The sequence below is a fragment of the Pogoniulus pusillus genome, chromosome Z (assembly GCF_015220805.1).
Source record: "Pogoniulus pusillus isolate bPogPus1 chromosome Z, bPogPus1.pri, whole genome shotgun sequence".
Taxonomy (NCBI): Eukaryota; Metazoa; Chordata; class Aves; order Piciformes; family Lybiidae; genus Pogoniulus; species Pogoniulus pusillus.
In genome coordinates this window covers 84,051,132-84,076,493 of record NC_087309.1, presented here as the reverse complement: position 1 = coordinate 84,076,493, position 25,362 = coordinate 84,051,132, and the positions used below count along the sequence as shown (strand labels likewise).

General features: G+C 41.0%; 2 protein-coding genes across 2 annotated transcripts; one reads left to right on the top strand and one right to left on the bottom strand.

The window, feature by feature from the left end:
• Positions 1–4,281: 4,281 nt before the first annotated feature.
• Positions 4,282–8,324, bottom strand: HINT1 (histidine triad nucleotide binding protein 1). Its single transcript, XM_064176477.1, has 3 exons — positions 8,159–8,324; positions 5,373–5,477; positions 4,282–4,615 (listed from the first exon to the last, which is right to left on the bottom strand). Exons 1-3 carry the CDS (start codon positions 8,267–8,269, stop codon positions 4,451–4,453), a joined length of 381 nt encoding a protein of 126 aa, XP_064032547.1. The 5' UTR covers positions 8,270–8,324; the 3' UTR covers positions 4,282–4,450.
• Positions 8,325–9,069: 745 nt separating this feature from the next.
• Positions 9,070–25,008, top strand: LYRM7 (LYR motif containing 7). Its single transcript, XM_064176478.1, has 5 exons — positions 9,070–9,359; positions 11,920–11,992; positions 12,594–12,664; positions 13,587–13,668; positions 22,677–25,008. Exons 1-5 carry the CDS (start codon positions 9,342–9,344, stop codon positions 22,751–22,753), a joined length of 321 nt encoding a protein of 106 aa, XP_064032548.1. The 5' UTR covers positions 9,070–9,341; the 3' UTR covers positions 22,754–25,008.
• The last annotated feature ends 354 nt before the right edge of the window (positions 25,009–25,362 follow it).

Below are 25,362 nucleotides of genomic sequence, written 5' to 3'. Positions count from 1 at the left end.
ACTGTTGCCATGGCTATCTTTTTCCCCAAAGGCTGAAGAAAGAGAGAGTAGAGAATTCTGTATTTACATCCACAGAAAATACAGCCATAATCAGGCAAAAGATTAACATTGTGCTCTTGAGAGAAATTCAAGCTGGACCACTGAAATCAGTTCCAATACACATGAAAATGACAAAGAAAAATGGAGAACATGAAACAACTGTAGCCTAAGTCAGAATGGCTTGGCCAAATCTGTGCTGTTAGTCGTGGGATTTTCAAGAACTGCGTGGGTACAACTGGTCATCATTGACCAAAAGACTGGATAACTCAATACCTAAAAGAAAGGAAATCTTCATCTCTAGTAGGTGTTATTTCAAACTCAGTGATTGAAAAATATAACAAGAGGCCTGTGGGTTAAAGTAAAAGCAAAGGTTTTGTGCAGGAGCAAAAGCAAAGATATCCCCTACTTCCCATAGCAGATGATGTCCAGCTGCTCCACAGGAAGCAGGGCTTCAAGACTTAATGGTTGCTCTGGAGGACAAACACCATCAACTAATGACTTTCACTTCCTTCTTACCTTCAACTTGTATTAACTGAGCTTACGTCATACAGTATGGAGTACCTCTTTGGTCAGTTTAGGTCAGCTGGCCCAGTGTGCTGGTTTGAGGCTAATTGGAATATTTTAATCAGATAAATTAGATAATTGGCTGTGGAAATAAAATAATGGTGATGTCTGTATCACTCATTTGTTCTGCTGAGGGACATAGTCAAAACATAAGGCACTCACTTATCACTTCTTCCTCTTTGATCTTTGTGTCTGGTTGCATTTTGCCTCAACAGCTTTGCACAAAACCTATGTAACCTGATCTAACCATTTCCTCTACATATCCTTGTCAACTTTTGACATCTCTGATCTCTGCAGATTTAACACGTGAGTTATAGAGACATTTATCTAGTTATTTATGAGATAGGGGGTGAGAAGAGGAAACGAAGGAGGTTGACCAGGAGTCCTCTTGGGCAGTCTGCCTGTTTGGGAGGGATTCTGAATTTCTGCATCACTTTTAGCTTGTAAATAATTGTCAATAATCTGTATTTCTTATATATATGCTTGTATATTTGTGCATGCTGTAAATAAAGCTTCATTCCTTAACTTCCAGACAGCTGAATCAGTCTGGTTAATCCAGTGGAGGGGACAGGGGGAATTCCCAAACCATGACACCCACCCATGTTCACTTCCAAGATCTTGCCTACCCCTCAACCTACTGTTGTGAGGTGGGAATGTTGGAAAAGCAAAGCCTTGGTGCGGTGCAAGCACTGCCCAGCAGTACCCAAACACTGGTGTGTTATCAACACCTTTCCAGCTACCACTACAAAATGTAGCACAACAAAAGATATCATGGGGGGAACCAACTCCATCTCAGCCAATCCTAGTACACCATTATTGCTTTAAGCTGGACAAAAATAAACTTGACATAATGTTTCACTCTCTTGAATACTCAAGTGTTCTGTGTTGCTCTGTAAGCTGAAGACACAAAATTTAAAGTGGACTTTGCATTTTTCAGCAGTCTTGAGGACAAAGAAATATCTTCACAATAAGTTTACCTGTCAGTGTTGTATTAGTGATGGACAAAAAACCAGCAACACAAGGATATGTGGACATCATAGTCATTTATTGCTACAATAGCAGTCTTTTTATATGCCACTCTACAAATTGTGGTAACTCTACAAGTTGTGGAATACAATGATTGGGTAAAATATTGTTTTAATATTCTTATCGGATAACATCTTGGCACAGACTACTTCCAGTTCTTTGCTCTACATTTACTATGCTTCTGTACAAATGTTACTCAAGATGAGCACACCAGTTTACTGTGTTTCTATACAAGTGTTACACAAATGCAGGTATACAAATTTACTGTTTCTAACCTTAATCTTCTTGCCTTAAGGGTACCCATGGATGTGCTCCAGAGATACATATTTCATCATGTTTAGCTGACTCCCTTCCTCGGTTCCCACAATACCCCATTTTGGTTTCATGCCACACAGACTGATTGACCCACTACAGAGCCCTTTAAGCAGACCAGTCAGGGAGGGTATCATTAGGAGAACAGTGACAATTACAAGAAGCGCAACAATCCCTATTTTTATCAAAGACAGAACCCATCCCATGAGACCCCATCCTTTAAATAACCTATCGAGCCATCCAGCATCTTCTTCCTTAAGGTGCAAGAGCCCATCTTCAAGTTCTTGAATGCACCTGCATATTGGAATTGAATGACCAGACAGATTCATACAACACATTCCCTCAAACTCCTCACATTCATGTATCAATAACCCAAAGCCAGCTGCAGCTCTATTTTGCAAGGTAGCATGTCATACTGAATCAACATCTAACAGAAGTTCACTTAATGCTTGCAAAGTGCTATTTGATTGCTTTGCCAACCAGCTTCCTAGTTTATTAAGACTATTTAAGGCACAAGCAGTTCCTATACCTGAGACTAAGCTAGCAAAGTATCTCTTTTGTGCATTCTAAAATACTGTGTTATCATTACAATCACTATTAAAAGCATATACACTTTGTCTAAGCTGCCTAGCTGCAGATTTTTGCAGTATCATAGTAACAGTAGGGGCAAACATAGTTAAATACCCTGAACTGCAAGGACCTTCCCTTATGTGTAAAGGTACATAAGGCCAAGCTCTACCCCTGCAGACTAAAAGCATCCCTTTGGGCAATTTTCTAGGCTGTAAAGGCTTAGAAACAATCATAGTTTCAGTCTGATTACACCATGCAGGGGCAATGCGATATTCTTCCTTAAAAGGAGTGACATCAGTGATTGTCTCATCTGATGCCAAATTGAATACAGTAACCCATTGTTACAGCTCCTAACACACTAATTTCCTGTGGTTCTAGGCTAAAGGCAAAAATCTTGTTGTTGTTCCATCCTTTCACCATATAGTCAAGTGTTAGGTTGGCCTCTTCAAATTCACTCCAGCTATAATCAGAGAAGGGTTTATAGATACCAATAGTAGCATTAAGGTACCTCAGAAAACACATAAAAAAGATCTTTTAAGATCACATTTGGATGCTGGTAGTTAATAATTCTCAAGTGCCTTCCATACACTTCTTTCAGTAGGAAGTTTCCCAGCCATAAACTTTACTGTAGTCCCACTGTGTCTACTAGTCATACCTCTTGCTTGTGACACACATTCATCTGTGTGCTCTGGGATGTTGTACTCAGGGTTAAGCAGTTTTCTTCATGTCTGTGCAGAACACCTAGGATAACAGCTGTCAAGTTGTAACAACTGCAACGTCTTTTTTATTCCTAACTCAACTACAGACCAGCCACTTTCAGAAGCACTACCTGATTTCCAGTTGAAGTCATATCTTACAGTAAAAACACTCAAGATTCAGAATCTTCAAAAGTAGTTGCAAAGTATTTTCAAGTTGAGCGAATTCAAATGCGTTTACCAAAAAAAAAAAATTTTAATTGAATAAAAATTGCGGCTCTCACCTGACCACCTTGCACACTTCATATTTTGTGCTCATAAATACCCCGAGTTTTTCATAAGGTCTAATGGCCTCCAAGTATTTTCCCTTCACAGGCTAGCTGGGAATTTTTAACAGAAAAAATTTTGCTTTATTATTTACACTGGCATGCATGTCTCTAACCACAGCTTCACAATTGTCTTGGAGATGTAATAAGAGTGTTGCATGAACATACAGCAACACAGAGAAACTACAATTCAATGAAGGATAAAGCCTGCCAAAAGAAATCTGGAATTTAAAAAGTATACATAACACACCATCTTGCTTATGTGCCAAGATGAAACACTTCAAGCATTTCACACAAGGCCCTGCAGTAGTTCAGTAGTTTCAAGTCCTCAATTCCACCAAAATCACAATCTAGATGTAAACACCAGTGTGCAATGAAATGGTCACAGATGTCCTTAAGACTATTGTTTTAGTTCCCATCAAAATATGGGGCCTTGAAAGGCACCAACACATTGGACTATACTGGCACAGCCCTTGCATAGAATGTTTGGAAATTCACTTTCATAAATTTTAGCAGCAGCCTATACTGATTTTATGAATTCAACATCCAAAATTTTCAAGTTTTCTTCCCAAAACACACGAAAAACTCCTAAGCAGTTGTACCTTCGAGGTTTCGAGTGCCTTGGCAAACCACTGTCCACAGAAGATTATTAACAGCAGACTGAAACACACTACATACATAAACTCTGGAGAACACCTCCTTAACTTGCACAACTGCTTCCATCAATAAAGCACACCAGACAAAGACAATTCCCACATGCTAAACCTTTATTGTGTGAATGTTGTTCAGAACATTTATTACACTTCAAGACACATGTTAAAAAAAATACATTAACAGTGGCTAGACTGATGGACAGCATATTAAATCTGTTTGGTGGTAATCTATATGCATGCAGTTAACTCTAATGGTGCAAAAATCCTAGCCAGGAGGCCAGCCCAACTGACGACCACCCAGAACATGGAGATGTACATGATAGACAGACTGCCCACCCTCAGGCCCTTCATTGACAACCATCCGGTATCCATTGGTCAGGCCCAGGTTAGCAGCACACTTCTTGCCAACAATCATTAAATGCCCAAGAAGCTGGAGGAGAAAAAAAAAAAAAGGAAGAAAGAAAAAGAAACAAAAACCAACACACAAAACATAAAAAGGGAAGAGGGCAGGAAGAAAAGGCATGAGAGTAGAGAATCATTCTGATAATTCTTACAATTCCTCAAAAATTCAACCAATGTTTTTTAAATTATTGTCAATTTTCAAAAAAAGCTGTGAGCATTGACTGTACATATACAGGGATAAAAATTAACTATAGATTTTTCTCAAGCTGGAGAGTAACAAACTATAAAAGAATCACATAAAGCAATTTTAACTAATGGTTAAAGCCCTCATTAATTCCTTAAGCAGTGCACATATAAATTCTTGTGGAAAAGAAACCTTCTTTTATCATCTAAAGGTTTACAAACTCTTTTAACTTTATGTTTATAGTTTAAATATTCAACACTTCTACTAATTTTTCCTTCATCTCTGACCTGACAAAAACTCCAAGACCTTACTGGAAGTACTACTGTCTGTAAACCATGAAGAGGGACATCAAGACTGCACTTCAAAGTAACAACACATTTTGCACTGTAAATATACACCCAGAGATGCATTTTGCTTTACGTCAGTACACTTATTGGAAAATCTTAACTCTACTCCCACCCTAAGATAGAGAAAAAAGGATTATAGCACTGGAAAACTGCTTTGCTTCTTTGAAATGTCAAAGAAAAAGCAGGCAGAATCTAGCAATTATTTATTGATTAGAGGCACAGTTTGGTGTACAGCAAGCTTCTAGCATACTTACAGATTCATCGGAATCTTCTGCTTCAGATAACCTGACAATTGGCTTCTTAGGAATCACTAGGAAATGCGTTGGAGCTTGGGGTGAAATATCATGGAACGCAAGGCACTGGAGGAAGAGTAAACAGTTAAAATGTAATTTGATTCAGAGAAAGGTAAGACTTTATGTAAAACATCATGCCCCACTAAATACATAATTAAATCATATATAAGCAGAACATTTCTTGAGTATTAATCAAGGTCATCTACTTTCTAAACACAAAACATCTCCTTACCAAGACCTGTTGGCATGAAAAACAATTATTCTGTTTTAAGTATTATTTAAAACATACAGTCTTCTCAACAAGCTAAAATGCAATTAGGTTAATTACTATTTCCACATAAACACAGAACTAGCAAAGTTGATGGCATGCACACTTATAGAAAGTATATTTATTTCACTCAACACAGCAATTTCAAAGAACTTGAAGTTATGTCACTGAGGCCATTTTATACTTCTGTTCCCAACAGCACAAATTAGTTCAGAAAGAAATGTATTCCAGAGTAACATATTAAGGCTGGCTCCACTTTAAACATTCTCTATTTGAGGGAAAGGCATCAACTTTGAAATGTGAACCACTACACACTAAGTACCTCTCGACAAATCAGAAACTGCAGGCAGCACCCAATCACATAAAATAAATCTCAAATTAGAAACTTCTAGTGGATAAGAGAAATAAAAGACAAAGCAAAGAAGGAAACTATGCCTCTGTGCAAACAGCCAAACACTCAAACAAGACTTGCTACTGCAACCATGACAATCCTCTAGGGCTTACTCCAAGTATGCAGCTTGCCATTGCTAGCAAAAGGGCATCTCTGACTTCTCCATCACATCTAACTTGTGAACCACCACAGCAAACCGTATAGGTGACTACACTGCTTTTTAATTCTTCTGAGAGCAAGTGTGACCAAGAGTAAAGGTGGCAAAACCCCCAAACTTCATTTACACAACAACACCTTTTCTTGTTTACCCTCAGTCTGTCCCGTTTTAAGGTGTCTTAAAGAAGACAATGCTCAGTTTTAAATCGTTGGTGAAATGCTTGTTTCTCCCAGGTAAATGTGGTAACAATGGGTGAATAAAGTTAATTTGCACCTAATTAAATAAATCTTAAGGTTAATAATTTTATAAGCAGTTTTTCTATTCTACGTAGCCCACGCAGAAGCAGAACGCAAACAGTCAAACTAAGGCAAATTATTTAATGACCAGATGTAATTTTCTGTGGGACAGAGAGCAGAAGTAGCACTGAACTAAAACATAATTACAAGTCCATAAGGGCACCAAAATCTGTTTAGGCAAGTTTACATTCAACTGAAACAACACTGACAAGGCTTAATTCCACAGAGACTGTGGACATAACTATTAACTGCCTCCCCATACCAATTAATGATTAACAGCCTCCCTTGTATTTCCTCTTGTAGCATTTCTGGCCACTTCTATAAAGACCTTTGTGAAGTCAACAAAACAAATTAAAGATCATCCTCTATAGTCACCTAAACTGCAAAAGTAGTTCTACAGTTGTGTGTAGTTCCAGAAAATACACTGCAGTAACGGTGGTCAGTGTAGGTTGTATGTTTTCAAGTCACTCTAAGTCAGTGTCCTGGTTCTCAATCAACTGCAGTGCTGACGTTACACTGCTGGAGCCATTACAGCTAAGGAAAATCTTCATGTAGCTTTGACCTGGATAAAGAGAGTTTGCATACCCTCAGGTAAAGGCGGAGCACCGGTTTTGAACCATCATTTTTGGAAAAGCAATGAAAATTGCAAATATTCTTGAGATCGGATGACAGCTGTTAACACTTCTGTATCTACTAAGAAAACATTGTTCCAAGCTATGAATAATCCTTAGGCTGATAAAATCAGGCAAACAGCGTCTTTAGTGTGTCTTGAGCTGTACATTGCAGACAATCCCTGACTCCAAAAGTGAAAGCCTCTGATGACGTTCAACAATTACAAAAGAAGAAAATCAAAACGAACAAAAAAGGCTTATGCTGAACACTAGTTTAGGGCACATCTCAGAATAACAATGGCGTTTTGTCATAGGGTAACCATTTTACTTAACTCCAGGCCGGTCGTGTTTCACTACTATTACTTAACGTTACCAGTCCCATCTCAACACAGAAACTAAGAAAACGATTTCTGCAGTTGGCAGGATGATCAGTTCCAGACATTCGTGAAAATGCGTAATTCTGAAGTCTTTATTTTAATAATCCTTGTCTGAGATTCATAGACAACGCCTGTCAGGTACATAAGAATAATATCCAAAATGCTATTAAGAGTCACATAAAGACCCGCACTTCCAACGTGCACGTCCAGCCAATCATAGTGCACTGTGTAGATACGTATGCCCGGAAACCTGAAGATCATCACTGCGGATGATAAATCTAAGGTCTCATAAGTACTCTTCCACACCAGGTGTACGAACCTCTGCCCCTCGGCAGTAAAGCCTGCAAGGCCTGCGGCACGGGGACAGCAGGCAGCCGCCACCGGGTGCGCTGGTCCGGTGCACACAGGCCAATGACACAGTCAGACCGGGGTGGGCCTATCAACACCTCCCTCCCTGCATACGCCCATGAAGCCACCGCGCCGCACAGCGCACCGAAGGAGCTGGATGCTTTCGGGATACTGTAGGAGGATGCGGAAAGACACCGTCCGTGCGTACCACCCACCCAGCCGCGCTCCCAAACACCTCAACAGAGGCACGCCCCGACTCGGGCGGCTGTGAGCGCAGGTCGGCCGCGCATCGCCCGCACCTGTTCGTCCTCATAGATGATATTGGCGGGGATCTCCTTGCGGATGATCTTCCCGAAGATGGTATCCCCGCCGGGGCGAGCGGCCTGCGCCTTGCTGATCTCGTCAGCCATGGCGGCCGTCCGCGCGCGGCGCACGTCCCAGGACGCCCCGCGCTCCCTTCCGCAGCCGCACCCCCGTGACGCTCATTGGGTGCGCAGAGCGGGGCCGTGGAGCGCGCCTTGTGATTGGTGGCTTTGCCCGTCCTTTCCGCCCGTCCCCGCCCCCCGGGTGGCTCATCCTCCTTGACCCGAACTGCTCGGACGCGGAGCCGCGGGGGGGGGTTATGAATTGGGACAAAAAAGCTGCTGGCGGAGCAGCGTGGGGAATCCAACGCAGTGGTTGCATACTGAGGGAAGGAGAGAATAAAGCACAGCGACCCGTGCTGGGGTAGTCTGTCACAAAAAGTCTTGCAGACAATCGTTTATTGCCGCGTAAAATGCACCCCAAATACCTGCATAACTCCTTGGGATTGGCAAATGCCTGCTACTAGCAGGGCTGCCCTTAGCTTTTCCGTACAAGTTCACTGGAACCCTTTGAGAATACAAACTGCTTGTGAATCTTGTCCTGGATGCCCTGCTGTGGGCAAGCTACGCAAGCTGCGTAGTCTCTGACACACAGCACAGGGTGAAGGGATGCGTCAAGACCAGTGGTATCTCAAGGCCCTTGGGACTGTAGGGGCCTGTGAAGACGAGGTCGGAGTTCAGCTTGGGGCTTTTATAAAGGTCGTCACGGCCCACAAAGCTCGGAGAGCGGTCATAAAATAACTCGGTTGAGCGCTACTATCATTGGGATGTCTCTTGCAGAAAGAAATTGAGCAAGTTCAGTCTGTCAGCCCTCCTGCATAAAAGCGTTGCCGTAACCACAAAACAGAGCAATCAGTACGACTTGGCAGCGAAGCCAGCAAGTGTTAGTTTGGCATTTCGGGGACGGCTCTGCCGGGAGCCGCACGCTGCCCGCGGGCTGTCGAGTCAGCAGGGGCAAAGGCTGGCCGGAACGACGGCGACAGCGCATGGTGCTCTGCGGGGCAGCATTGAGCAGGCACCCGGCAGAGGGGCGGCAAGCAGAGAGCGCTGGCGCCTTCGATCGCCACTTCCGCCTCCGGCACTGCCCCACTCCTCGGGCCGGAAGAGGACGGCGGCCGCCATGGCGAGCCGCGGGCAAGTGAGTGTGGCGCGCATGCGCGTCGGCGCGGCCGGGAGGCGGCAGGGCCGTGGCGCTAGCGGCCACCAGGGCCGCCGTGCAGGGGGTGATTTGCCTCCGTGCTCTGTGAGGCTGTGTCCTGGCCATGTCTGCGGAGCTAGCAGGGGCGGGAATTCGGGCCTCTCCGGTCTCCTGGTGTGAACTGGAGCTGGGAACGGTTAGAAGGGACAAGGAGGGCCCGCATAAGGGACGGCCCGGTATAGGAGGGCGGTGCAGGCTGCTGGCGGTCCCGACCCCCTTGTCGCTGCTTTAAAGCAGATGTGCGGCCCGCCCTGTCCTTTCCCGTGTGTCCCACGCTCTGCGTGGGGTCCGGAACTCTCCTCGTTCTAAAGTCGGAGGCCTGAAGGGGCTGGTGGAGGACGCTGCTGCCGGCGAACGGTGGCCGCCGTGCGCCAGCCGAGGCCAGGGTCTGCTACTCCTGCGCCGCTTAGTGTCCCGCATGCTATTGGTGGCACTGGCCGACGATACATGGCATGTTGCACTTAAAACTTGGGACCATAAGCTGTTAACAGTAACGAGATGTTAACCGCATACTGTGGGAAGCTTCTTCTATTCACTGGACTGTGGGAACTCTTTTCCTAGTCGTTCCTGGCATAGATAGCATCAACAGGTAGAGACCTCCAGGGCAAGGTCACTAAAAGAAAGTAGGATTTTGCATACAAAGACCATTGTGGAAAAAGGAAACAAGTAGAAAGATGACAATCAAGTAGAGGTTAAAATAGAGAATTCCTTGCTATGAGGCAGTTAAGAAAGGCAAAAATAAGAATCTTTTAATTTTTACAGTTTGGAGAACTGCCTCAGAGATTGGAACCCCTCTTTTAACAGTTTGAAGCCTGGGTGCCGGGTAGTGGTAGACTCAGGTGTTAGAGGAGTTTTGTTTTCATTAGAGCATGTTAATAGATGAAACTTACATTGTTTTGGTGAAGGTGTTTCCAGGAGAGGTTTGCAGAAACAGGCAAATAGCAGAGGGAGGTGCCTGCAAATTGTTGCTGAAAGAGTTCAAAATCTGAAAATACTTAAGATGTCACCATATCTATGTGACTCAAACCAATCTGTAATACTAAATTTACTGTTTATATATATGCCATAGAAATATTTTAGGATGACTTGTCTAAGTAATTTAGCCAAATCACTTCAAGAACAAGAACTTCCATTGCAGATCTTTATTTCTGTTGGTTTACTTTCCACAAATTCACCCCTCTAGGAAATGCTGCAATTAAGGGCAAAATGATTATCTTTATTTGTTTAATTGTTAAGGACACACAGGCTTATAAAAAGCAGAGTCCATGTTCTCTTTTATGTCTCTGGTCAGATTGATTTAGCAGATTTATAAACTAATTGTAAAAGTGACAAAGATTTTTTTTTTACTTAAACATTTGTGAGACTTAAACAAGAGTACAGTGGTTTTTCGTCTTCCCAGAAGGATCTGTAACACAGTAGGATATAGACTTGATACTAAATCATAAATTGCAATGAAAACTATGATGTGGTCTAACCTGTGTTATGGATGGGATTTTAATTTGTTCATTTTTTTAACTTGTGAATAGCACTATAACTGTGGTAGTATTAAAGAAGCAGTATGAAACCAGAAAATAGCCTATTATTGCTGTTTTAGAAATAGCTTCAAAAGGTATCTTTTTATCAAGATGTTACTTTTTTTTCTGGTGCCTGTCAGAGATTCTCAGCAATACTTGAGTGTGCCTCTAGTTCATTACTCAGGATGAATAAACTGCCAAAATCCCATAGAATCATAGAATCAACCAGGTTGGAAGAGACCTCCAAGATCATCCATTCCCACTTAGCACCCAGCCCTATCCAGTCAACTAGACCATGGCACTAAGTGCCTCATCCAGTCTTCTCTTGAACACCCTCAGGTGTGGTGACTCCACCACCTCCCTGGGCAGCCCATTCCAATGGCAAATGACTCTCTCTGGCAAGAACTTCCTCCTACCATCCAGCCTATACTTCCCCTGGCACAACTTGAGACTGTGTCCTCTTGTTCTGTTGCTGGTTGTCTGGGAGAAGAGACCAACCCCCACCTCGCTACAGGCTCCCTCCATGATTCAGCTGTGATTCTTGTGATTTTTCTTTACGTACATACCAATGTGTGTCATTTTTTCAGTATTTGCTTTTATTAAAAGTGTTCATTTGCTGATCTGGCAGTTATATTTTGGGACCTTCAGGTGTTATTCCAGTTGCGCTGGATTTATTTGATACTGACATGGTGTGTTTGCACCAGTGTATTTTCAGGTTTATATTCATGGCATGACAAACAATTAGGAGTGTAGTGCTAGTACACATTAACATTTTAGATTAATTTGAAATACTTAGAACTGTGTAGGGTATTTCCTCACATCTGCTTTGGCCACAAATTAAAATATCCTAGATGCTAACTTCATATCAAATTCTGTACTAAACAGAACATGAAAAATCATCCAGAACACTCTTAATTGCAACATGCTTATTTTAACTGTGAACTGCACTAACAAGCAAGCTGATTGTATTGATGTTGTGTTCACAGGTTTTGAAGCTTTTTAAATCATTACACAGAACTCGACAAGAAGTCTTTAAAAATGATACCAGAGCCCTTGAAGGTGAGATACCTTTCTTATGTGCTGCAGGCTTATCTGTCTTTCTGTAGAACTTCCTTCTCTGAACATGAGAATTTTTGACATAATCTTCCTTTAAATTACTCTCTTACACATTTTAAAAGTAATAGTTGTGCAAAACTTGTGTCCATAACCAGACATCCTTTATTTTGAAACAAGGGCCTAGTTGATAGTCTGAAGCCATTATCTCATAAGAAAAACATGGTTTTTTTGATTCCTTGGTGCTCTTCCTCAGATTTTTTTTTTAATTTAAATTTTTTTACTTCATTTCTTCAGGTGCATCCAAGGTATATTTAAATGGTCTGAGTATTAGAGCTGATTCTTTATGAGGAGGTAAACCAATTTTAATAGTGTCTTCATGTATGTTAGGTATTTGCATAGCTCAGAACACTGTATAGATGTCATATTTTATTCCTGTACCAGTAACTTACAATGTGACATTACCTGAATTTCCTGGAAGTCTTGGATTAAAATATTTGGGCAAAGTGCATCAGGAAAGTGCTGTAAAGGACTTTGGATTCTGAGCTTCCAGGAGATCACAAGCTTCTTTTTTTTTTTTTATTTACACTTTTTTTTGTTTATTTAGCTGCAAGACAAAAGATAAATGAAGAATTCAGAAATAACCAAGATGAGACATCTGAAGAGAAGATAAAAGAGGTACTTCTTGTTTTTACTGCTTTTTTTCTACTTTTTGTAAGAATGCCTATAGAGGAGATTTTTTGAGGCATTGTGAGAGCCAAGTGAGCATGAAAAGTCTTTTATGTGTATCTGTTTATAAATACATTGATAGCTTTCTTGGTAGATGCTACTTTCTAGTGTAAGCATATCTACCAAAGTATCTCGCTTGTGCTGTTTCCTTTATTTCTGACACAAATATTATAAAAAGTATTAAACTTCTCTTAATTATGCAGCAAAACTTCTGCTTCTGCTTATCCTCTTAATGATGGAAGGAATTCTGCGCCTTTTGCTAACCGTTAATGCCTTTGCTAATCTTTAGGTAGTGCTTTGTTCCTGTACTGCTTTTCAATGAAACCTTAGTATTCTTAGTTCTTGCCGTATTTTAGCCTCATTTTTGTCTCCTTATTCAAGAGCAGAAGTGGGAAAAAAAAACTTACTGCCCTTCTGCTGTGGGTAGTCAGGTGTTACTGATGCATTCGCAAACATCTGAGCTAGACTGTATGGTCCCGCTCTGGCAGGGAGTTTGGACTCGATCTATTTGGCTCCCTTCCAACCCCTAGCATCCTCTGATCTTTTATCGTTGGAACCTATAGACTTGTTTTGGTAGGTTCATTTGTTGGCAGTTTTCATTTGGTATATGGATTTTATACTGCTGTATGTTGCTGAGCAGAAGTTTCTTTCCCCTTGAGCTGTGTGTCAAAGTAGCTCATATATCAATTTGTGAGTTACTTCAGGATCCCCAAAGTGAAGGGTGTGTGTAGATAGTGTGTAACTAACTGAACCGTAGAACCTCCTGGGCTTACTATCTGAATAGCTTTCTAATATGGAAAATACCTTTAGGAACAATTAAATATTATTGAAATTACTGTTGTTTTGTTGTTTTTTTCTTCTCTTTTCCTAGCTTCTGAAGATAGCATCAGATGTGGAAGTGATTCTCAGAACTTCTGTTATTCAAGCAGTTCACACAGATTCTGACAAAATGCGTGAGTAAAGCTGCATGCTAAAAAGATGCTTTAAAATATTGTAGTTAAGTAAATAAATATAAAACTTGAAAGTAAGTAGAAGGGTAGAAAAGGCAAAAAGCTGTCTGTCATTTTACTACCCAAAATCTTAATTTAAGCTTTTTGACTAATGTCACTACCTAGGACAGGTGACATTGTCAAAATTGCAAAGTTTCTGTGCCGATATTTTGAAATTGGCTTACAGGAAAGAGACAGTGACTGCATTTTAATGCCATCAGTGAGAGCTGCAATTTGGTATCTTAAGTATTGGGAGTGACAGCAATTTGGTAGTAAGTCAGCATGTGTGTACTGACTAGTCAGTCAGTGTATGTCTAAATGTTATAGCCACAGTATCTGTAGGTGCTTTCTCTACAAAATAGATAGAAGTTGCCAGAAGAAATTAGAAACTGCAGTATGTATGCTGTCCATAGAAAAGTTTTTATTTACAGTTTCAGTGTTATTTTCCAATACTTCATTCTGACAATTTAAGTCTGTTGTCATGCCTTGCAACATTTGTGATACAGTTGTGGCCTTGATGCGAAGCCTATCAAATTCTGAAAATTTAGTTCCTGGGTTAGGGTTTTGTTTTATCTTAGAGGCAAACAGAAGAGAAGTGATAGGCCTAGCATACAGCTGTGTGGTGAGTAAAGAAAAAATCTTCATCTGTGTACATTGCTTCCTTTCACTTCTTTTTTAGTAGAGACTAAAGCTTTGTAACTACAGGGTTAGAATTGTAAAGCATTTAACTACAGAACATTCATTATGATTGAGGCCAAAGGTATGTCTAGAGCTGTGTTGAGTCTTCCATGCTGATCATAGACAGATGACAGTAGAAGAGTACCAGCAGTGCAACTGAACTTTCACATCTTCCAGCCTTTTACACCTGGCAGCACTTCCTCAACCAGGGATGGTTTCTAGTTTTGGTATTCTCATTGGATTTCCCTCTCACAAACCTATGCAAATTTCTTGCATTCAGGAACCTTTGACAAAGAATTTCTTATTTTATAAAGAACTACTAGGTGTAGTTTTGAATCTGGCCTTCTCTTCAATTATTATCCATATTCTATGTTAGCTTATCACACTGTTCATGGGATTTTAAGCCCCTTATTTGCCCTATTTTGTTACTCTATCTTCTTTGGAAGGGCGTTGTTTTGAAATAACAGGTGAACACCTGTGATCATGCTGTTCTCTGTACAATTTCTATTCTACTCTATCTCTTACTAAAATGATTAAGTACACTCTCAATCAGAGCTGAGCACAGTCATCAAGCTGTGAACAAACTAGGCTTTTATACACACAACAACAGCACACTGACATTTTGTCTTTCTCAATTGGCTTCTTAGTAATTCCAAATTGTAAATTTTTGGCTGCTGTGTGTACATATATTTATTGACTTTTGCAAAACTATCTTGTATTCCTTAAGTTCATCTGAAGGGTCATACTTGATTTTCAACCTGTCACTTTCTTTACAAAGTTAGTTTTTGGGTTTGTTGGGGTTTTATTCATCTGTGTGCACTGCATGTCTCTACATCTAATATTGTCTGGCATTTTACTGATTATGCAGTTTGGTATTAAGCTCATACGGTAATTCTTCACAGCAAACCATTAATGAATTTTTTCAGGATAGTGGTGTACAAATCCATTCTTGTTTAAGTTGCTTACAAATAAGCTGAACAGCACAGATGGCAACAAAATATTAGTAGAACTCCACTTTTGACATTGCTCTGTTGAGAGGCCTGTTCATTTATTGTTCAGTTCTAACCAGTGACTTAGCAGTGCATGACTTTCTGTTGTAATAAGGCTGTTTTCATAAAAACATTGAGGGTCCAAGCATGTTATGGCAGCCACCAAGAAACAGCTCTTCAGAGAATTTCAGCAGGGATTGCAAAGCAGAGCTTCCCTTGAAAAAGCCACAGGAATCCATCCTAGGGTGCTGAGAGAGCTGGCAGATGAGCTGGCCAAGCCACTCTCCATCGGTTATCAAGTCCTGGCTCACTGGAGAGGTCCCCAAAGACTGGAAGCTGGCCAATGTGATGCCCATCCACAAGAAGGGCTGGAAGGAGGAACCAGAAAACTTCAGAGCTGTCAGGCTGACGTCAGTGCCGGGCAGCATCATGGAACAGGTCGTCTTGAGTGCCATCACAAAGCACCTACAGGATGGCCAAGGGATCAGGCCCAGCCAGCACAGGTTTAGGAAGGGCAGGATCTCCTTTCATGGTCAGGTTAACCGCCTGGTGAATGTGGGGAAGGCTGTGGATGTAGTCTACCTGGACTTCAGCAAAGCCTTTGACACCATCTGCCACAACAAGCTCCTGGCCAAGCTGGCAGCTCATGGCTTGGACAGATACACTCTTATATGGGTCAAGAACTGGCTGGAGGGCCTGGCCCAGAGAGTGGTGGTGAATGGTGCCACATCCAGTTGGCAGCCAGTCACTAGTGGTGTTCCCCAAGGATCAGTGCTGGGCTGAGTCCTGCTCAATATCTTTATTGATGATCTGGATGAGGGGGATTGAGTCCAGCATCAGTAGGTTTGCAGATGGCATCAAGCTAGGAGCAGGTGTGAATCTGTTGGAAAGTAGGAGAGCCCTGCAGAGGGACCTAGACAGGCTGGATAGGTGGGCAGAGGCCAATGGGATGAGATTTAACAAGGCCAAGTGCAGGGTTCTGCACTTTGGCCACAACAACCCCAAGCAGTGCTACAGGCTGGGGACTGAGTGGCTGGAGAGCAGCCAGAAAGATGAAAGAGACCTGGGACTACTGGTAGATAGTAGACTGCAGATGAGCCAGCAGCATACCCAGGTGGCCAAGAGAGCCAGTGGCATCCTGGCCTGGCTCAGGAACAGTGTGGCCAGTAGGACAAGGGAGGTTATTCTTCCTCTGTACTCAACACTGGTCAGGCCTGTGTCCAGTTCTGGGCCACTCAATTCAAGAGGGGTGTTGAGGTGCTGGAACATGTCCAGGGAAGAGCAACGAAGCTGGTGAGAGGCCTGGAACACAAACCCTATGAGGAGAGGTTGAGGGAGCTGGGGTTGTTTAGCCTAGAGAAGGGGAGGCTCAGGGGTGACCTCATTGCTGTCCAAACTACCTGAAGGGAGGTGGTGGGGAGGTGGTAGCCAGGTGGGGGGTTGGTCTCTTCTCCCAGACAACCAGCAACAGAACAAGAGGACACAGTCTCAAGTTGTGCCAGGGGAAGTATAGGCTGGATGGTAGGAGGAAGTTCTTGCCAGAGAGAGTCATTTGCCATTGGAATGAGCTGTCCAGGGAGGTGGTGGAGTCGCTGTCCCTGAAGGTATTCAAGAAAAGCCTGGATGAGGCACTTAGTGCCATGGTCTAGTTGACTGGATAGGGCTGGGTGCTAAGTTGGACTGGAGGTCTTTTCCAATCTGGTTGATTCTATGATTCTATTAAATATGTGAGGGCTGGGTGTCAAGAAAGGAGACTCAGCCTCTTCTCACTTGTGCCCTGTGATAGGACAGGGCAGTGGATGTAAAGTACAGCACAGGAAGTTCATTTCAATGTGAGGAAGAACTTCTTTACTGTAAGGTTCACGGAGCACTGGCATAGGCTGCCCAGAGAGGTTGTGAAGTCTCCTTCTCTGGAGATTTTCAAGACCTGTCTGGATGCATTCCTGTGTGACTTCTACATGGCATGGGGGTTGGACTTGATCTCCAGAGGTCCTTTCCAACCCCTAACATCCTGTGAACAGCTTCCACAGGTATATCAGCAGAAGTAAGAAGAGGGAAAACGTGGGCCCACAGCTGAACAGGGCAGGAGACTTGTTAACAAAGCGCATGAAAGATGTGCCTTCACCTCAGTCTTTACTGCTAAGATTTGCCTTCCAGAATTGTAGTCCTCAGGCCGTTGGAAGTGTGGCTGAAACAAGGATAATTTACTTGTAGAGGAGGAGAAGGCTAGGCAACATTTGAACATATGGGACATACGTGGTGACTCCATGGAAGGTTGAGAGAGTATGCTGATGTCATTGTAAGGCTACTCGTTGGAAGGTCTGACTTATGGAAAGACACCTCACAACACTCAAAGTGTTATCAGGTAAGGTATGTTTAATCAGCGCTGGGTGGCAAGGGGAGGTCATCCTCCAAAGCCCTTGCACACCTTCACCTTGTTCAGGTAAAATATTTATGCTACAAAATCATACATATTCAGTACAGGGGTAGGGTTAGTACAATTAATTCTGGGAATAGGTGGAGTTATTACAGTCAGTTCTTGGAACTCATTTCCATAATGTCCCACCTCTTCATGCATGCTTAGTACCACCTGGTGGTCATCTTTTGGGGTCCTTCTGAGAAAGGCCTGATGTCTTCCTCACTCTGACCTCTCTACCCGTTGTTCACCTGGCATCAGTTGTGGGTCACACTCTTGACCAGAGTCTCTGATGTTTTCATCTTTGAATACAGTATTCTTCTCCATGAGTGTTTCAAGACCACCTCTTTTGTGTTTGTCTGATGGATAATGGTTTATATAAGTATTCATACAGTCAACAATTTAGCTAGATTTCTACACTATGTTTTCAATCCCTTTTTCATTATCAGGTCATGAGGCGAAGCTGCCTATAATTCTTTCAGGAATGGCAAGTGGAAGAAACTGGGAAACTGGTCAACCTCAACTTCATCCCTGAGAAGGTGGTTAAGCTAGTTGTGGAAGCAGTTTCCAAATACTCTAAGAACAGAGTGGAGACTGGAAGTATTCAGCAAGGATTTACAAAAGGAAAATCTTTGACCAATCTGATACACCGAAATGACTGCTGAGAGAACATGGGGAGAGTAGTGGTAATAGTCCATTGGTGATCTGTAGCAGAGCTTCAATGCTACTTCCTTTAAAATCTCCCTAAATAAGAAGTGATAGAATTACGCCTGGCTAGTTTTGCAGAGTTCTTAGAGAAGTGGTAGCAGTGAGGTTTGCATGAAAGAAGGATTTTTTCCAGTGTCTTGTACTGGTTTGGAAACCTTTGTCCTACAGCAAAAAATCTGGAGTGCATGTGTACATGGGCTGCATTTCACCTGCTTATGAATGTGAAAGATGTCATTTTGCAGTTGCTTACCAGTCTTTTTTCTAATCTCTTTTGGATATCAGTAAGCTTTACTTCTTAGTCTGTAATTGACCTTGCTGCAGTAAGAACAAAAGAGTCTTAAAAAAAGCCATCAAAGTCTTGTGTATGTTTGGAATGTGTATTGAAATGAAAAATATTTAGTCTTGATAATGTAGTGAATCACCAATTAAAAGATCAGGAATGCTTAGAAAAGAAATCCAGAGCATCATGGTAGAAGTTCACACAGCAGGAATGAACAGTATGAAAGAGTGTATAGAGTGCCTAGATATTTGTATTTGTCCTAGGGTACTTAAAATGTAAAAAGCATGTAGTGAAGTTGAAATTTACATTCCAATCTAATACCAACAAAATATTTACACAATAAATAATTCTTAAAGGTCATGGCAATCAAGAATCTTTTAGGCCAGTAACAAGGTATTACTCAAAATATAAAAAAGCAAAAGATGAAACTTCATGCTTAGCTGGATACCATAGTGAAAGAGTAAAAGCAAATATTCTTACAGAATCATAGAATCATTAAGGTTGGAGAAGACATTTAAGATCATCATGTCCAACTGTGGACCAGCTGCCATGAGCACTAAACTATATCATGAAGCATCACATCTACACGCTTCTTGAAAACTCCAGGGATGGCAACTCCTATCTTCTCCCTGGGTGGGCTGTTCCAATGCCTCACCATTTTTTCAGTAAAGAGGTTTTTACCTGATGTCCAATCTCAAGCTGCCCTGGCAGAATGAAGCCATTTTTTTTCTTGTACAATCACTAATTACTTGGCAGAAGAGACCAACACTAACCTCACTACAACCTCCTTTCATGTAGTTGCAGAGAGCAATAAGATCTCCCTTTATCCTTCCCTTCTCCAGACTTAACAACTCCAGCTCCCTCAGCTGCTCCTTATACAACATACCCTCCAAACCCCTCACCAGCCTCTTTGCTCTTCTCTGGACACCTTCCAGGACCTCGGTGTCTTTCTTACACCATGGTGCCCAGAAACGAGCGCAGTACTCAAACTGTTACACTGTGGTAAATTGATAGAACAGTATTCCTGTGACATTTTTAGACACAGGCTTCTAGCATGTTTGCATCTTACTTAAGAATCCAGCTTTGATTAGTCAGACATCACTCTGAACTAGGCAATACTAGCATCACTCTTAATACATTGCTAGTGTCTTTGGTAGCACAAAGTATGCCCTTAGAAAACGTCTGAAACCAGAAATGCAAAGTTTTTAGAGAGTTCAGGTAATAGTCACCATATTTTGCTAGTAGTTTATGCTGAAAAGCCTGTTCACTGCTTGTGAAATTGTACCTGTAAATGGGTGTGGTTTCCACTGCTGCTCCTTATTGTTGAGTATTTAACCCTACTATTTCCATTGTTTGTGTGTAGTGAAAAAGTGTCCAAGATTAAAAAGGGAGAAAGTTGGAAGTGAGACTTCAACTTTCAGTTGAATCTTCGGGTAAATGTTGTGGTTTAACCCGAACTGGCAACAAAAACAAAGCCCCACACAGACGCTTGTTCACTGACACTTGTGAGATGGGAGAGGGAATTGGAAGGGTAGAAATGAGAAAGCCCGTGGCTTTAGATAAAAAGGGAGGTAAGCAAAAGTTGTAAGTGCAAGCAAAGCAAAGTTAGGAATTAATTCTCTACTCTTTTATCGGTTGGCATGTGTTTACAGCCATCTCCAGGAAAAAGGGCTCCATCATGCATACAAATAACATTGTTGCAAACAATGTGCCCTTCTTTCTTCTCTCAGCCTTTATTGCTGAGCACATTGTCAAATGGTATGGAACATCCCCTTGACCAGTTGGAGTCAACTGTCCTCATTGCATCCCCTCCAAATGTTTGGTGCATATGATGATATCAAGTGGATCTCAGTTTCCTTAGCTTTTTGGATCGAGAAGCTAGTTCTTGTCATGATTGATTTTTTTTTTGGTCGCAAATGTCCATGTAGGTATATGAGTCTTCTTTGGTAGCACATTGTACGGATATTCAGTTCCAGGACACCTTTGACTAATAAAGTTTTAGAAGAACAAGATCAACGTTTTTGATCTTTCATAATCTTTATGCTTTGTGGGAACTTCTGTAGTGCCAGTGGTGTTATAGTTAGTTTCCTCATTTTTTCCTTTTTGGTATCATCTTGTATTAAATGAGAGGCTTGTGACAGATCTATCAACACAGAAAAAGTAAAAGTGTAGCCCTAACAGCCTAAATGCTGCTTGAGTTGCTTTTGGTAAATGAAAATGAGCTATGTATTTGTTGGGAAACATTGTAGGTGAATGTTTACCATGTTGTAATATGAAGTATATTGGCCCAAAATATTTTACATGGTAGTTGCGCAGGTTTGAGGCTAACTGGAATATTTTTCATGAGAGAAATTAGGTCACTGGCTGTGGAAAGAGAACAACAGTGATGTCTATATCACTCATTCGTTCTGCTGAGAGATATAAAACCAAGAAACATAAACAAAAGTCCATCAGTCTCTGTCTGCTGCCTGCTTCACTAATTCTTCTACTTGCATCTGTGTAACCCCATCTAATCATTCTGCTTCTGATTCCTTGTCTGGCTTCCTGTGTCTCACACCTTGTATGTAAGAGATTCTGAGATAAGGGAGGAAGGACGGAAAGAAAGATGGGAGTTGGTTTGGAAGTCCTCCTGGGTGGTTCTGCTGTTTGGGAGGAGTTTTGTATTTCTATATGACTTCTAACTTGTATGTAATTGTATATAGTTCTAAATATCTGTATATATTGTGTATTTATGCTTGTAAATTGTACCACACTGTAAATATAGCTTCATTACTTAACCTCTGGAAGGCTGAGTTAGTCTGGTGAATTCGGGGTGTGGGAAACTCCCAACCTACCACAATAGTATGCAAATGTTGTTTAGCTTTAAATTCACATTAAGCTGATAAATTACTGCTTCAGCATTATGCTACACATGCAGTGTGTTTTGATGATCTTGTAACATGTTGGCAGTGTATGCTCAAAACTTAGGTTTGAGAAGGAACTTTAAAAACCTTTCAATTTTTGAGAAATATAGTCAAAAGTAATTTATATAAGAAAAATGCAACTGACATTTTACTTAAAGCTCTGAGAAGCATTATAAATTCATCAGTATACAGATTCTAAAGAAAAATACTCTCAGAGAAATCAGTTTTCTTTCCTGTAAGACATAAGATATCAGTGCACTTTAGATGGAATGTTTCTCATTACACACACATGCACACAGATGCAGGTTTACTGTACCTTTTCTGACCTAGTCAAAGTACAACATGATTTCAAGTGTTTGTACTGTAGTTTTTGCTGCTGGAGCAAATATGACTTGACACAGATCCTTGCCTTCATGAGAAGAGAACAAGCTGATTTCTGAAGAGCTAGAGGAAAATAATTTAAGAATCAAGAAGTGAAATTTACATATAATTAGACAAACCCTAACACACTGCACATTTGTGTTGATACAGTAGCCATAATTCTTTTACTGTTGGCCTTTAAAACAGGATGACAAGATGAATATTGCAAACCGTGTTTCAGGATGTTAAGGGAGAAGGCTAAGGCAAATTTCATACTCATTTTTATAACTCTTGCAGTAAACAATCTGACTTAGACATGACAAAATCGCCATTCTCTCTTGCTAAAAGTTACTGCAATACAACATTTTTCATGGATTTTTAATGCAATTGAAGTGTTTTCAGTGCTTTTGAAAGGACAAGGTGGAAGGCAGTATACTAAGCAAAAGAAGGCAAAATACCTAATGTAATTCCATCTTGGGTAGATATCATGATGCTGCTTGTACACTTAACAGAAGTTCTAATTGTCATTTTGATAGCCTGATTTTGTTTGTTTGTTTGTAAATATATAAACAACTGTAGAGCTTGAAAAAGTATTTTCCATACCATACATTCTTACAAACTTTCTTTTTCTATTACAGTGCTGATACCCAGGAAAGCTCTGCTACAAGACAACACACCTTACATTGATAAACCAACAAAAAAGCATGAATCCTGAGGATAATATGCCACTCTTCCTAGAATATCGATATCCTGTAATGAGATCTATGAAAACCAGTAGTGGGTACATGTTACAAATGTTAAAAGCCATTAAATATCATTACCAGGAAAACAGAAACTGAAACCACGTCATCAATTTTTACTGTGCTGTGATTTCATCATGCGTATCTTCCATGGATGATACTAACACTTGCTCAGAAACTCAAGAGGCACAGTTCTCTTGCACATACGCTGCTGAATTGTGTTACTTCAGCCAGGAAGGTTTTTAATTATTTACAGCCATAAGAGATTATTTCCTATCAATCCTGGGCGTTTCAAAACTAAATATAAATTAAATGCTGTCCTTAATCCTGGTAGTATTTATTTTAAAGTTTATTGTAAATCATATGCTGCTTTGAAGTAATGAAAAAACATACTGTGACTTTGCACCAAAAGAGTGATTTCTGAAGTCTTCATTGAACCATACATTAACATACTGTAGTGTCTGAGAGACTTCATAAGATCTATCTGAACAAACTCTTCAGACCTTAGAGTTTGGAGAGCGCGTGTAGTGGTTCTTTTCCCACACACCTTTGAATGAGCAGGAGTGGCAGAGTTTGAGTCCTTAGATTACAGTGGAATGAGAAAACCCAGCCACAGCCAAACTAAGTATGCTGGTTCAGATCACATGCTTCCCAAATTTAATGACTTTATCTTGTGATTATAGAGTGACTTACTGAGGCATTTTCCAGAGAAAAGAAGCTTACTAGGCACAAGTGATCTGACTTGCCTAGAACGAATTTATGGTGAGTTTATTTACCAAACTCTTTATCATTTGCATTTTTTTAAAGGAAACAGTTTCTTTTTAAGGAATTAGTCAGATGTGTTCACTTCCATTTTAATTGGAACCAGATACAGCTACAGTGGTAATGTGGAATCTTTGCTGCCTGAATGATCTTTGAAGGTCCTGTCCAACCACAGTAATTCTGTTATTTTGTTAGATCTGTAACAGACTCCATACTAGGATCTAAACACCCTACACAGGAGTGAGGTAGCCCAGTAGTACTTCTAGGCTTTGTTTCAGGTTGCAGCAGTGCTGATTACTTTTAATAAGCCTCCAAGATGTCAGTATTACATATCCACGTGAGTTGTGATATGGCTTCCCCAAGTAAACTGAAAAACTAGTTTGGTGCGTACGGTCTGTTTGTCACACAGCAGGTCAGAGCAGTAGCTGCTTGCTGCAAAACTTGCCTCTGGCTGCCGGTTACATTGTCAGTAACGCTTTCAACTGCACTGGTGCTCCCTATGTTGTAGCTAGAAAGTAGCAGGCAAATCATTGGAAAGAGAATGAAGTGAGTGCAGCTCTTGCTATATCTTACAGTCTACCTGCTCAGCTACAAAACAAGTGTCTCAGTCTGTAGGCCACGTGGTGTTCTAGGCCTCTTGTGGTATTTATTTCCCTATGGACAAAGCATATTCTATGCCTGGTTTCCCGTCCTGCTGAAGTCTGTTTACATTGTATTTTTTTTCCCCATAAGGAGCTTAAGAGGAGGGGTATACAGGAGAAACAAAATAGAAGGTAGTTGTAGCTGTAAAGATATAACAGAGTTACATTAAGTGAAGTGACTTATTTTTAAACAGAAATAATTGAATAGTGTTCTGGGAAGAGTACCAGATTACACAACCATTAAGACACACATCACACGACACACTGGGAGTTGCAGGGAGTTAATCTTTTGTGGACCCATTGCTTTAGGCTATGGGAGTAGTGTATTAGTGATTTTGTCTTTCAGATTAATCATAGAATCATAGAATCAACCAGGTTGGAAGAGACCTCCAAGATGATCCAGTCCAACCTATCACCCAGCCCTAACCAATCAACTAGACCATGGCACTAAGTTAGGTCTTTTGCTAGTTAGGTAAAATAGTGTTGTCTGTTATAATGTAAAATATGTACTAAAAGATGTATTGATGTCAACAGTAGATGGCAGGGTTTTACATCATGTTTTGAGTAAACTGCAAGTGGTGAAACTATTTTCATATGACTACCACTTCAGTATTGTTCTGCGGTCGTGTATTTTAAGTTCTAATTTTTAACAAGAATTAACACATTAACTGAAAGTCTGGAGATGTCAACTTCTAAGATTGGTTTGTGGATTTCACAGGCATTCATGTGCTTCAGCTTACCTACATCTTGTGTACTCAAAAATACAGAATGAGTTGCTTAAATAATATGCACAACTGCTGCAAATAAAGGACATGGTAAAAACAAAAGCTGGTATAATTAAGTTGCCTTCAGAACAAATCTCTTTACACTCTTCTGCAGTATGTTTTTGGTGTTTATATATACATTTCATGTTGCTGCTGTCCTTGTGAACTCCTGGGCAGCAAAGGGAAACTGAATTTTGCAATATTGAGATGAGGAAAATGAAGTTGCAAGACAACTTACTCCTAACATAAAAGATTGTTTGGCCTATTTTTGATTATTGTTGTAATGTGATCTTAAATAGGAATCCAGATCATATACAGACTGGGATAAACAGAAATCCAAATAAGGAATTAAGCCTGAAAGTATCATAGAGTTGGTCACTGTCTGGGCCTAGCAGGTGTTTACTTTCTTAACAAGCT

Excerpts from the sequence above, each read along its gene's own strand:
- HINT1 (XM_064176477.1), bottom strand. The coding sequence starts at position 8,269 with ATGGCTGACGAGATCAGCAAGGCGCAGGCCGCTCGCCCCGGCGGGGAT. Across the intron at positions 5,478-8,158 it reads TCATCTATGAGGACGAACAG|TGCCTTGCGTTCCATGATAT; the intron begins GTGCGGGCGATG and ends CTCTTCCTCCAG. Across the intron at positions 4,616-5,372 it reads CAGAAGATTCCGATGAATCT|CTTCTTGGGCATTTAATGAT; the intron begins GTAAGTATGCTA and ends TTTCTCCTCCAG.
- LYRM7 (XM_064176478.1), top strand. Across the intron at positions 12,665-13,586 it reads CTGAAGAGAAGATAAAAGAG|CTTCTGAAGATAGCATCAGA; the intron begins GTACTTCTTGTT and ends CTCTTTTCCTAG. Across the intron at positions 13,669-22,676 it reads CACAGATTCTGACAAAATGC|TGCTGATACCCAGGAAAGCT; the intron begins GTGAGTAAAGCT and ends TTTCTATTACAG.